This window comes from Rhododendron vialii, chromosome 3a, assembly GCF_030253575.1.
Source record: "Rhododendron vialii isolate Sample 1 chromosome 3a, ASM3025357v1".
NCBI classification, from domain to species: domain Eukaryota; kingdom Viridiplantae; phylum Streptophyta; class Magnoliopsida; order Ericales; family Ericaceae; genus Rhododendron; species Rhododendron vialii.
The window spans coordinates 36,077,011-36,090,416 of record NC_080559.1 but is presented as its reverse complement, the minus strand read 5'-3'; the positions used below and the strand labels follow the sequence as shown (position 1 = coordinate 36,090,416).

Here is a 13,406-nt window from a genome sequence, read left to right as displayed (position 1 = left end):
CAATTAATAAAAAAAAAAATAATGTCCCTCGTCTTTTAAAAAGGATGGACAAAATTGCATTCAATTATTTGAGGGTCATTTCAACACTTATTAGCACACTCGAAGAAGGCCCAATTATTAAGGAGTGACTTAAAGGCTGGCGTAGTAATATACGGCTTCCAAGTTCCAAGAATTCAAATTGCGAAAACACGCGTCATAATCTCTCTCTCTCTCTCTCTCTCTCTCTCTCTCTCTCTGAGGATAAATAAAAAAAGAAAAAGAACCTCTCTCTCTCTCACGTCTATATAAGCAGTAGGAATATTGCACCGCAAAAGAGTGTGTGTGTGTGTGTCTCTCTCTCTCTCTCACATAAGCACACGCATAATCACATTCCAATTCCACAGTATTTGCAATCCACTGTCTAACTGTCGACGAAGGTATATGATTTTATAGAGATATAGATATCTGCTTGTTCTGTTTTCTATATTATATATATATATATATATATATATATATATATATATATATATATTATCTCTAGATATTTGCTTGGTCCTTCAGGATTAATTAAGGTATGTGAAAATTGGTCCAGACACTTTAAACAAATTAAACAAAGAAATATAAAAACACTTAAACATTACCGGTGCTAGCTCAAAGTGTGTTTTTTTTTTTTTTTTTGGACACCTAGGTAGAAACATTTTTAAAACCATGGAAAAAAGAAAACTCTTTTAACTGATCAGTGGATGTTGGACAACTGGGGCGGGTTAGGAAATTTTTAATTGAAATTTTTGATGAATCTCAAGCGATGAATTAAGTAGTGGTCTAATGGTTGAGTAGTGAATGACCATATATACAAACAATGTTGGTTTAAGCTCCTTCTTTTGCTTAATTTGTGTTTCTTTTTGGGTAATTTTCTTTTACTTTGTGTTAAAGGGGAAAGGAAAGATTGAGATCAGAAAAATGTGGAAGCTGAAGATAGCAGAACGGGAGGGACCATGGTTGACAACAACTAACAATCATGTGGGACGGCAACACTGGGAATTCGATCATGAAGCTGGAAATCCACAGGAACGTGATCAAGTTGAAAGATATCGTGATGAATTTACCAAGAATCGTTTCCAAATCAAACAGAGTGCTGATCTCTTTATGCGTATGCAAGTACGTAATCTCTCACTCCTCTCCGTCTAATATCTCAAGATGGGTCCACATCAGCTTACTTAGGTACAAAAAAAAATATATTCGGTTCACGTGCCCTTTATGAATTTTTTAAGCTAATTTTACGCATTTTTTTAACCGTTTTATTTTTCAGTGTATGGTGGTATGGTACAACCTTTACAAATTTTGTGGCGCATTTTATGGATTCTTGTGGTCCAGTATACATACTAACGGTGTAAACATTTTTTGTTAGTATGGTTTACTAAGTTGAAATTCTTTCCACCTAAGGGGGGAAACCCCACGATTTGCATTCATTATAATAACTTAAATCTTTCATCTTGTAGGGTCCGCAAAGTAGTATATTCATGCAAAAAATAATCTTGATCGAACATGAATAAATACATAAAAAATTGAATTTTGCTTGACCATTCATTTTGAAAACAAATTTTTTTATTTTTTTTATCTACCTTTCAATGTCCGATCAAGCTTATTTATTATTGAGATATATACTATTTTGTGGGCTTTACAAAATTAATAGTTCAAATTATTGCAATAAATGTCTGGTGCTGCCCACAAAAATAGCGGTGGAACCTAAAGGGTGGGCAGAATTTAAACTCTTGCCTACTAGTACAAAAGATGAAAAATTAGCTTTCAAATAATTTAGAATTTAAAACATGGTCTCAAAAGCACCTCAATTTTAGTTTCTCCAGAAACAGATTTTAAGTTGTTTTTCAGCTTCTAGCTAGGAATCTCCAGAATTTCATAATCTAATGATAAAAATCTTAGACAAACACGAATTGGTTTTTGAAAACTAGAATCCCAAAATCTACAGCCACCGAAGGAAAAAAGCGGTGGCCGGCCACCGCACGCCGTGACGGCCCACTCCGGGCCCCCACACGGATGATCCGATCCGTTCAATAATTTAAAAAAAAAAACCAAGTGGGTCACGAGAGAAATCAGCTCGATCCGATATGTGTAAGTGCTCGGATCAAGCTTCTCATCTTCGGAAAATCGGAAAACGGTTTTTCCGATTTTCCAAAGATGAGAAGCTTGATCCGAGCACCTACACATATCGGATTGAGCTGATTTCTAGCGTAACCCACTTGGTTTTTTTTTAAAAATTATTGAACGGATTGGATCATCCGTGTGGAACCCGGAGTAGGCCCCAAAGGGCATGCGGTGGCCGACCACCGCTTTTTCCTTCTGTGGCCGTAGTCTTTCTGTTTTATTACCCACAAAACATTCTGCATCTGTCTTGCATCTCTTATTATATACTATTTTCTTGAGAAAATTTTTGTTATATCCCTTCGACTTTGAATGAAAATTCACTTTGGTTCTTCACATTTTAATTTGGACAGATATATACTTGCATTTTGAAATTGATTTCAATGTCATCCATGTGTTGGTTGCCGTTTGTTTTTTGGATGGCAAATGGTCATGTACCCCGCACATGACTGTTTTTTAGAGGTAGATTGTCATTCCACTCCTCCCTCAAAACCCCATTCTCTCTCTTCCCCACACCAAAACTAGGGTCCATGTCATATCCAAAAGCAGGGGAGTATCACTCACCGAGTAGCTCCGGCGCCGGCAGCGGAAACTAAATCTTGATGTGGGTTGTAAAAATCCGAGCTTTTTGGACCTTCGTTGAGAAAGGAGAGGTGGCTTTTAAGATGGAATTCATTTATCAAGTCAGTCTCTCTGTTCACAAAGAAAGGCAAGGCAGCGGAGTTCATGGAGGAGTGTTTTTGGAATGGGGTTACTTGATTAATTTTGTATTTTGTTCTACTGAAAATCTGGAATTCATCCCCTTGAATAAAATATACCACTAATTAAATAAACATCAAGTATCTTGTACTAGTTAGATTAGTTTAATAGTCCATTGATGAAAATTGGAGGAAAAACCAGTTGGAGTTTTGCACTGGCTGGGCTTCTTCGTGGAAGGGGGTGGAGATTTGAGAGAGAGAGAGAATGGGCAATTGTACCCCAAAAAACTGTCAGCACATGACCATTTGCCGTCAAAAAACAAACGGCATCCAACACAAGGATGACATTGAAACCAATTCCAAAATGCAAGTATATATTTGTCCAAATTGAAATGTGAAGGACCAAGGTGAATTTTTTCTCAAAGTTGAAGGAATATAACAGAAATTTTCCCTATTTTCTTAGTTGCTTCTTTGTCAAACAACGTACTCCCACAGTACCAATTTGTAAGTTTGTTTTGTGTGTTTGTGTAGTTTTTAAATGCTTATACCATTTTAATTGTATAATGTTTTATGTAATTTTGAAATTGTGTTTATAGAATCAATCGAGATCTAGCAAATAAAATTCATACTCCATCTGTCTCTATTTAATTGTCCGTTGCGGTTTTGCGTGCATTTTCAACGGCTCTCGACGTATATTGCTAAAATTATATAATATGAATATTGTTTGATAGCTACTTCAAAAAGAATTACTAGAGTGTTGGGCCCAGAGTACCTCATGAATTTGGTTACACATTGTTATTTCTGCGACCGTTCTAAAAACAGACTTGCGGATGTGATGTCAAATGTCATAAAACAATTAATTGAAATCTTCCCTAATACAAATTGGTCTTAGGAAAGATAGTGAAAAAGCGGTCCGACATGAGTTATTAGAGCCAAAAGGTCATGGGTTTGAATTGCGGGAGTGTCATCTTAAGAAAGGGATTGTTGGGTCTGGAGTGCCCCCGTGGATTAAGTTACACAATATCACTTCCTAACTTGCGAATGCGATATCAAATCTTATAAAAGACTTAATTGAAACCTTCCATAACTCCAATTAATTTTAAGAGAGATGATAAAAAACGGTCCGACATAATACACTTAGTATAATACTAAGCAGTTTGGGTTTGGTTGATAAATACTCCTAAATAGCATAGGCCAAGTCGGTTCTCTTCCTTTCTTTCTTTTTCCCCCTTTTTTCTCAACGTACAACCAGCTAAATTGGGTATGGGATTTCCCACTTGAGCCGTCAAGCCATTAGTACGCTAAAACACGAGAGTTGGAATTCAGGGCTATAAAAATATACGCAAGAAGAAATACAAAAATGTAACATTTTTATAAATTAAAGAATTAGCCAGTTTTAAAAGAGCTTAAAAAACCAGTTTATAATACTAAAAAAAAAAAACTCCGAAAAACTAGCCATCATTGTTGCTCGAGAGAACGAATTTAAATTAATGGTTTAGACTCAATTGGGACTGGTCCCATCAATTCAATAGCAACAAACCATTTTCGGCTAGACCTTGGAGACACGGAAAAGTTTGAAGCCTTGTTTTGCTAAGAGAAATAATTATACTTCTTTTTGTGAATCAAAGATGACATATTGTAAGAGAATGACTTATATTGTAAAACGAAAAATAAGTACTTAAAAAATAAGGGCTTTGTTCGTTTTCAAATTTTACTTTGTTTTAACTTTGTTTTCCAATCATTACTTTATATCTTTCTTCAATCATTACTCCATTTTTCTAATTATTAGTAATTCATTTCTCTTTCTATCTCTCTACACTCATTACCCCTTCTCCAATCATTATCTCATTTCTCTCTTCATCCACTATCAAAACTAAAATATCCAAAATTACCAAACAAACAAGGCCCGAACATTTAGCATAATGGAGGCAATTGAATACAACAAGTATTTGTAACGCTAGCTCTTTTCATATGGGGTGGAGCATCACAAATAACCATTTAATTTGTATCCAAATTAGTACGCTCCTTGGACACATGATATACGCATCTCTTGCCAGCTAAAACAGATACTCTTGTTATCTTTCATATCAGTATTCTCGGGAAAATTGATCATGTCCGTGCCTGTGCCGTCCTCCATCTCTCATTGGTCCCTTTTGATCTCATTATCTCGAACAAAAGAATTCCACTTAAACGTGACCCACACCATATCATGCATGCACCCATCCTTCACTAAATTATCGATAAACTGTGGCATTCACTTTCTTCTATAAAATTCCATGGCACTAGGCCAGAGGACACAGACGCCAGGCTTGTCTTGTCATTGTACGTAGATGAAACCTTCAAGAAGACTATGACCCAAATAGACAGAAGCCAGGCTTGTCTTGTTATTGTACGTAGATGAAACCTTCAAGAAGACTATGACCCAAATAGACAGAAATACAGAAATACCCCTCCATAAATAAAATGGGATGCGCAGTTTTATCAATCCTCTCTGTCTCTAGCTGATGAGGTTTCAAAGGGAAAAAAATAACTCTCGTCCCAAAGTGTGTATCGAACCGACATTGACATAATAGGCTTTGAATTGAGAGCTGTCACTTTAAAATAGGGAATTGGGGGGGGGGGGGGGGGGGGGGGGGGGGGGGGGGCTTTGCTGTCCCGAGCTAAAAAAATGTGATTTAAACCATTCACTAGGTAGAGATTATGAGTAGAATAAGTCTGTAAAATATAAATCAGTTGGAAGTCGGTAACTAAGTGAAAATAAAACATTTGTCCATAGTATAATATCTCTCTACATTTATTGCCAAAAAAGTACCACCACAATACGTCTTAATTACAGTATATCACTAATAAATATCACTTGAGTATAGATAAATAAGGAAATAAATAACAATCACATAGTGGTTCCTATTTGAAGAAATTGCGGAAAGGAAGCGAGGTTAATTTGCTAACGTAGACTAAGGAATCCCTTATGTAGAATGCAGAATGAATCTTGTCCCACTTTGCATTTTATCTACTCTCTTGTGAATTTTTTAATTTCCACGTGCTTCACCAACTATTTGTGAGGTCTAGCTCGGAAGAGTCTCCTGGATTCTCTTACAAAATTTTGTTTTGGTGAATCTTCCGCAACTGAAAAAAGGAATACAAAAGCTAATATCATGGATATTCGACAATAGTTTTTCTCTCAACATGAAAAGTTCTCAAACCTCTCATGAACCAAAACAAAAATTAAATTGATTCACTCAAGTATGGAATTCAAATTTGGTCCATTGGGTGGTTTCATAATCATGTGGTTGTGAACCTCATCTAAAATTCAGATAATGAGATCGATAATGCATGGCTTCTGATTGTTTGTCTTGATCTTCGATTTGGAAAATAACAGCTTAGAAAGGAGAATCCATGTGGAGCTATTCCAGCAGCTATCAAAGTGAAAGAAACAGAAGATATAACAGAGGAAGCAGTGACCACCACTCTGAGAAGAGCCATAAGCTTCTATTCAACCATTCAGGCCCATGATGGCCACTGGCCTGCTGAATCTGCTGGCCCATTGTTTTTCCTTCCTCCTTTGGTAACTCTTCTTCTTCTTCTTCAACCCATTTACTGCCCATAAATTCCGAAAAGTTTTAGCCAATAAATTTAAACAAGCTTCACTGCGAGGGGAAAAAGAAAAAACAAATCCAAATAAGCAGCTATTAACCAAACGGTTCCTAAGAAAGGCCACAACTTATAATCAGGATTCCCTGAGCTCATTGAGATAAGTTGTTAACCCGTGCTTCATTTTTGGCCCATTTGTATTGGACCGCTTCTCACTGCTACAAATTTTGATCCCAAGTAATATATATACAAAAATTATGATTATCATATTTGGTGTGTCAAAATATGTTCCATTTCAACGCATATATTTTTCCTTTTAAAGTAGTTTTTATATTATACACACCTCGTACACAGATTATTGACAAAAAAAAAAAAAAAAACTCATATTCGCTTAAACGCACTTCCCTTGTCCCTCCTTCTATTCTAGCCATATAAAACATTGTCAATATATTTAATTGGTAACACTACTAGCTTATTGAAAATTACAATTGATTTCATTTTTAAGCACCGTCTGTTTCGAGAATATGTCCTTAATCTTTTCATATGCAGGTTATAGCTCTTTATGTGACAGGAGCAGTCAACGAGATTCTGTCACCAGAACACCAGAAGGAGATCATTCGCTACATATGCAATCACCAGGTAAAAGTAAAACACAATCTCCTGATCTCCAGTCTCCTCCTCCTCTTATTCTTATTCTTCGAAAAACACAATTAGGAAAACAGTACTTTACTCTTTGTAGTGGAGTGAACAATAAGTTTCCTGTAGGAAAATTTTTTCTTTCTCATTTTTGTTTTGGGTTTGTTATTTATTACTACTAAAAGTCAGTAGTAGTTAACTTTAGTGGTATAATGTTAGTTTATAGTTTTGCTTAATTATGTGTTGTGGTTGTGGTTGTGGTTGTGGATGTGTTGTGATGTGATGCGCAATTGTGCAGAATGAAGATGGAGGGTGGGGAATACACATAGAGGGGCACAGCACCATTTTTGGTTCGTGCCTAAGCTATATATGTTTGAGGTTGCTGGGACAAGGAGGAGCAGAAGATCATGTGAAAGAAGGTGGTGGTGGTATGGCCATGGTGGTGGCTAGAGGTCGCAAATGGATCCTTGACCATGGTGGTGCTGTTGGTATCCCTTCATGGGGAAAGTTCTGGCTTACGGTCAGCCTCACTTCCTCTTTTATAGAAGCTTTTTGGGTAGCAACGTGTTTCTTGTATTTAGATCATTAATATTTTGAAGGGTGCTTCTTCTTTTTTGGTGTGTTGGGTAGGTTCTTGGGGTGTATGAGTGGGAAGGCTGCAACCCCATGCCACCGGAGTTCTGGTTGCTCCCTAAGTTCTTTCCTATCCATCCAGGTTTTTTAACTAAAAACTGCATGAAATCAGTTAATCTCATTCCCAAAAACATGATGAATCATATAATATGCAAACATTTCGCATGTACATACAAAATCCAAAACTCATGACCTTCATCATCTTCTGTGCAGGCAAAATGTTATGTTATTGTCGCTTGGTATACATGCCCATGTCATATTTATATGGAAGGAGGTTTGTCGGTCCAATCACGACAATGGTTCGATCTTTAAGACAGGAGCTCTATACCGAGCCTTATCATCAAATTAACTGGAATAAAGCCCGAAACACTTGTGCAAAGGTTAGTTTTCTAGGTTTTCATGTTAGCCGATGGTAGAATTCAGAGACCAAAAATAAAAAGGCAAGATTTCAGGTTGCTTGTGAGGAAACATTATGCAGGTTACCCGCTCTAATGTGACTGCAGGAGGATCTCTACTACCCACATCCTCTAGTACAAGATATGGTTTGGGGAGTCCTCCACCACTTTGCCGAGCCAGTGCTAATGCATTGGCCTTTCTCTAAACTGAGAGAGAAGGCTCTGGGAATCGCCATGGAACACGTACACTACGAAGATGAGAACAGTAGATACCTTTGCATTGGATGTGTAGAGAAGGTAAATAAAATGCTGTAATTAATTTTTTTATAGTTGGAAATCATAATATCTATAAGTGATTATCAGCAATATTGAGAATGCTAGTTGATCCACAATGCTTACTTGGGCACACAGGTTTTATGCTTGATTGCTTGTTATGTGGAAGATCCATACTCAGAAGCATACAAGCGTCACCTAGCTCGGATCCCAGATTATTTTTGGCTAGCTGAAGATGGCATGAAGATGCAGGTAAACTTCACCAAATCATCAAATCTAAGGCAGTGTTTGTCTCACTTGAATGAAGGCGAGAATAGCATGGTCATCCCTTATTCCTTTAGAAATAAGAATGGTCATTCTGATGTTTGGGTAGCCAAAAAATGACAGAAGTGCCTTACAATTAGAATCATCATTTATCTGTGTATTAGGCTAAAATGTTTTGGCAAACCTAATCTGTGCAGAGTTTTGGCTGCCAAATGTGGGATGCAGCATTCGCTAATCAAGCAATCATCGCTAGTGATCTTGTTGATGAGTTTGCCACCACCCTTAGGAAAGGGCATGACTTTGTCAAAGCTTCACAGGTATAACTTTGGATTCGGATCCAAGAATTACTGCAAATTAATCTAGTGGAGTACCTAATAACATGAATCAAATTATTTTCTAGGTCCAAGAAAACCCTTCTGGGGACTTTGAAAGTATGTACCGACACACTTCAAAAGGGGCATGGACATTTTCAATGCAAGATCATGGTTGGCAAGTCTCAGATTGCACGGCAGAAGGATTGAAGGTATGTAAAGCCCGTCATGCATGTGAATCCGCAATGGTACTTGTTGATTGACATTTCTTATTTTTTGTTCTGTTTTATATTCTTTACAGTGTGCACTTCTATTCTCCCAAATGTCACCTAGACTCGTTGGAGAAAAGATGGAAACTAATCATTTATATGATGCTGTCAATGTTATTCTTTCCCTACAAGTAAGGATATGACAAAGAGTCTAGTTCTAGCTCATTTTGCTTGCTAATCATTATCTTCGGTTTATTTTCTCTACAATCAGACTGCTTTAGTAAACAAAGTTCACTATGGATTAGTAAACTTTTCGTAATTTCTAAACAGAGTAGCAATGGTGGTTTCCCAGCTTGGGAGCCTCAGAGAGCCTTTAGCTGGTTGGAGGTAACATATGATGCAATGGCATGCCATTCCTATCTCATTTCACTGTATTGACATTGACTGAGTAACGCATAGTTGTTTGCATCTATTTCAGAAGTTCAACCCTACTGAATTTTTCGAAGATGTTCTTATTGAGAGAGAGTACGATTTTGCAACCATAACTTTAATTCTTGAGGTTGCATTATTATAAGTATTTGTACACTTGACACTTCTCCTGGTGCTTTGTTCTTTAGGTATGTAGAATGCACAGCATCGGCAATCCAGGGCCTGGTACTATTTAGACAGTTACATCCTGGACACCGCACAAAGGAGATAGATAGCTGCATCACTAGAGCTATAAAATATATCGAAGAAACTCAAAATCCTGATGGTTCGTGGTAGGTTTCTTCTTCACTACTTTGGTGCTTTGTAAAATAGATGCCAGACTTCGGCTACAGAAGCAATTGAATATACATCTCCATCAATCTTAATTTATTGATGTTCATTATCCATGTTAGTACTAGAACTTCAATTTTTACTTTAAGATTGAATGTAAACAGGTACGGCTGTTGGGGCATTTGTTATACCTACGGCGCATGGTTTGCAGTTGAAGGGTTGGTAGCTTGTGGAAGAAAGTACCATAACTGTCCCACATTGCGGAAAGCTTGCAAATTTTTGATATCAAAGCAGCTGCCTGATGGCGGATGGGGAGAGAGCTATCTTTCAAGCGCAAATAAGGTATGAAATTCTACAATATTATAATGTATCATTCATTTCCAGAGAAAAAAAAATTTGCTTTCAAAGCAAGCCTTTAGACTTCATCAAAAGGATCCATGACTTATGTAGCACGGACATGGAAACGCAACACGGCACAGACACAATACCGACACTCCGATAAGTAAATTTCAAAATATTGAGGACATGACACGTTGGAGGACATGTTTTGAAACCTATTTATGTATGCTATTGTATGAATAAAATTGGAAAATAAGGCTCTAATTCTAAATATGTAACAGCATATATACCTTGAAGGCTTAGACCAATTTTTTTTTTTTTTTCCTTTTGGGATAAGCAAAAATTTCATTAGAAGCTCAAAATGCATACAACCTCAAAGGGGCATACCCCAGTATAACAAGAAGAAAAGGAAACCTCCATTCTAACAAACAATTGTCAAACAAAACAGAGCTAGGCCCTACAAAAATCCCATACACTTCAAACTGAGAGAATATACACCTGGGAAGGTTCCAACTAACAGCCAAAGGCTTATTACGGGCAGAGGGTCTCACACCTCTTCTCGAACTCAGAAAATCCCTGATCGAATTCACCAATTGCAGAGCAAGAAGATCCACATGCAGAGTCTTCCCTTGAAAAAACCTGAGATTTCTTTCCCTCCAAATCAAATAAACTGCAGCAGCCAAAATACTCCGCATAAGCAAGCTCCTAAAACTTTTCCCTGAGATTTCTTTCCCTCCAAATCAAATAGACCATATTTATGATCAATACAATCATCGAGAAAAGTATTCCATCAAAAAGCTTCATATCATTTCTATGTCTTCAAAATCAGTAAGTCATCATTCATCAGAGAAAATACATCTTTTCTAAGTTTACTATTTTGTTTAACACCTCCGACTTGATTTGTGAGTGTCCCAAGAGTGTTTGTAGCAATTTATAGAGTGTCCCCCGAGTGTGTTGCAATTTATAGAGTGTCCCCGGAGTGTTCAAACAATAAATGTTGAGAGAAAATAGGACACTTTGAATGTAAGTGTTGGACACGTGTTCGGAGGGTGTTGCTGTCCAAAAAGTGTCTGACACTGATATGTTACCTCCGACGATATGTCCGTACATAGGATCCATCAGACACTAGCTTTTTCATCTTTCTTCCTTTTTCTCCTCCTTTCTCATTGCTTTTTTTTGTTTTAAAACCTGAAAGGTGTATACAAATCTAGATGGCAACAAGTCGAATTTGGTACAGACAGCATGGGCTCTATTGTCCCTCATTGATGCTGGGCAGGTTAGTACGACAATTTGTTTTTGAACTCACAAAAGTGAACCTTTGCTAATGGTTTGCATATAATTGGCGGGTAACTAACTCGGGATTTGGAAGTTTATTCTGTTAGGAAGCCCACAACAGATGAAAGTATACTGGCATTAATCTCTCTCTCTCTCTCTCTCTCTCTCTCTCTCTCTCTCTCTCTCTCTCTCTCTCTCTCATAAAAACCATCATATGACTTGTAGTACTGATCAGGAAAGTATTCTTGAATTTAGGCTGAAGTTGATCCAACGCCTATACACCGTGGAATTAGGTTATTGATAAATTCGCAAATGGAAGATGGTGATTTCCCTCAACAGGTAATGAATATTTGTATCCTCCTCCTTTTCTACTTGTTAGAGCATCCGCAATGGGAATAATCAAAATCGATAACCAAAATGTGTTACGTCAGCATTTGATTATCCATTTAGTTCATAATCAAACCTAACAAACTTAATCTCCACATTGGTTATTTTTGTATCCCTATAAAAAAAACCCCACAATATGCAATGCATCTATGTCCAATTGCAAACGAGTTCCAATTACGCACCCGACCACACCAAATTATTCGTCTTGATGAGACGATTATAATGTGAGGTGTTTTTTAATTTTTTAGTTTTGAATTTGATTATTGGGTTTGGTTATTGGTAAAAGTTGTTAAGTTTGGTTATTCAAATGTCAAAATTTGATGAGTTGCTAAGTGGTTGCTAAGTTTGGTTATTACAATGTGAGCATTTTTTTGAGCAAACATTGCTAATTTTAGCAATCTCTTAGTTTTGATTATTACATTGTGGATGCTCTTAGTCACTTTACGAGCTGTAGAGAATACATTAACCTTTATATCGCTATTAAAAGTTCTTATAATTAATTAGCTTCAAAGTCCAAGATTTAGAATACAAATACCACTCAGATGTGATACCATGACGTCCGAGTACGCAATTACAACAACAACAACAAAAGAACTCATGTAGTCCCCAATTATTGGAAACAACAATTATTAGAAGATATTTTACTACTTGTAAAAAACAATTATTGGAATTTTTTTTTTCTCTTAAGTTTTGATGGATAATGCACCTTGGAGACTATTAGATTTTTAACCAACAACTAATCTAAAAGCTTGACAACTTTATTATTTATACTTTCAACACGCTCCCTCACATGTAGTTAGGCTCTCCTCCATTAGGTAAGCGGTGAGATTTGAACGCATGATCTATTGTCTACTCTAATACGATATTAGATAGTAAATCATCAAATCACCTAAAAGTTTACACTATTATAGAGACGGACAACTTTATTATTTATACCTTCAACAGAGACAATCTGCCAAAATGACAATTGTAAATGAATTTTTAAGGCATAAACGTAATGGCTTCATTCACCGTGGAAATGTGGAGTAGTCAACATAATAGTATATTAGAACCATTACCAAAATAACAAACATAAAAGATGAAGGTTTGGTTACTCAGCATGATGATGTCCGATACATCTAATTAGTGATTATGGTTTGCAGGGAGTCACTACGGGAGTATTCATGAAAAACTGTACTCTGAACTACTCGTCGTATCGAAATATCTTCCCAATATGGGCTCTTAGTGAATATCGCCGTCGTGTTCTGTATGCATAATTGTCTACATGCCCAGAGGACATGCAGGAAATATACCGAGCAAAACTTGATAGCTAAAAGGCCATGCCCTGTTTGTCATCTCAAAAAAAAAAAAACCATGCCCTAGCGTTTCTTGTCATGTATGTATGTTACTATGTTTCTCCGGACGTTGTTTTTATGTAACTAATATACTTGATTGAAAAACTTGTATTATGATATACAATTCTTCCTATTTTACTGCTTCACTGGTATATTGTTAATT

General features: G+C 36.7%; 1 protein-coding gene across 3 annotated transcripts; it reads left to right on the top strand.

Moving 5' to 3' along the window:
- Positions 1–315: 315 nt before the first annotated feature.
- On the top strand, positions 316–13,406 carry LOC131320946 (lupeol synthase-like). 3 transcript variants are annotated; one of them, XM_058351874.1, is made up of 19 exons: positions 316–416; positions 913–1,137; positions 6,217–6,402; positions 6,978–7,067; positions 7,363–7,584; positions 7,695–7,779; positions 7,911–8,077; positions 8,201–8,389; positions 8,504–8,617; positions 8,827–8,946; positions 9,030–9,152; positions 9,242–9,340; positions 9,480–9,536; positions 9,628–9,674; positions 9,767–9,910; positions 10,073–10,250; positions 11,443–11,523; positions 11,778–11,861; positions 13,052–13,406. In XM_058351874.1, the coding sequence occupies exons 2-19, from the start codon at positions 940–942 to the stop codon at positions 13,163–13,165; spliced, it is 2,298 nt and encodes a 765-aa protein (XP_058207857.1). In that variant the 5' UTR covers positions 316–416; positions 913–939; the 3' UTR covers positions 13,166–13,406. The 3 variants fall into 3 exon arrangements, with proteins under 3 accessions (XP_058207857.1, XP_058207859.1, XP_058207858.1); XM_058351876.1 differs by lacking the exon at positions 9,242–9,340 and having other exon boundaries at positions 318–416; XM_058351875.1 differs by lacking the exon at positions 11,443–11,523 and having other exon boundaries at positions 318–416.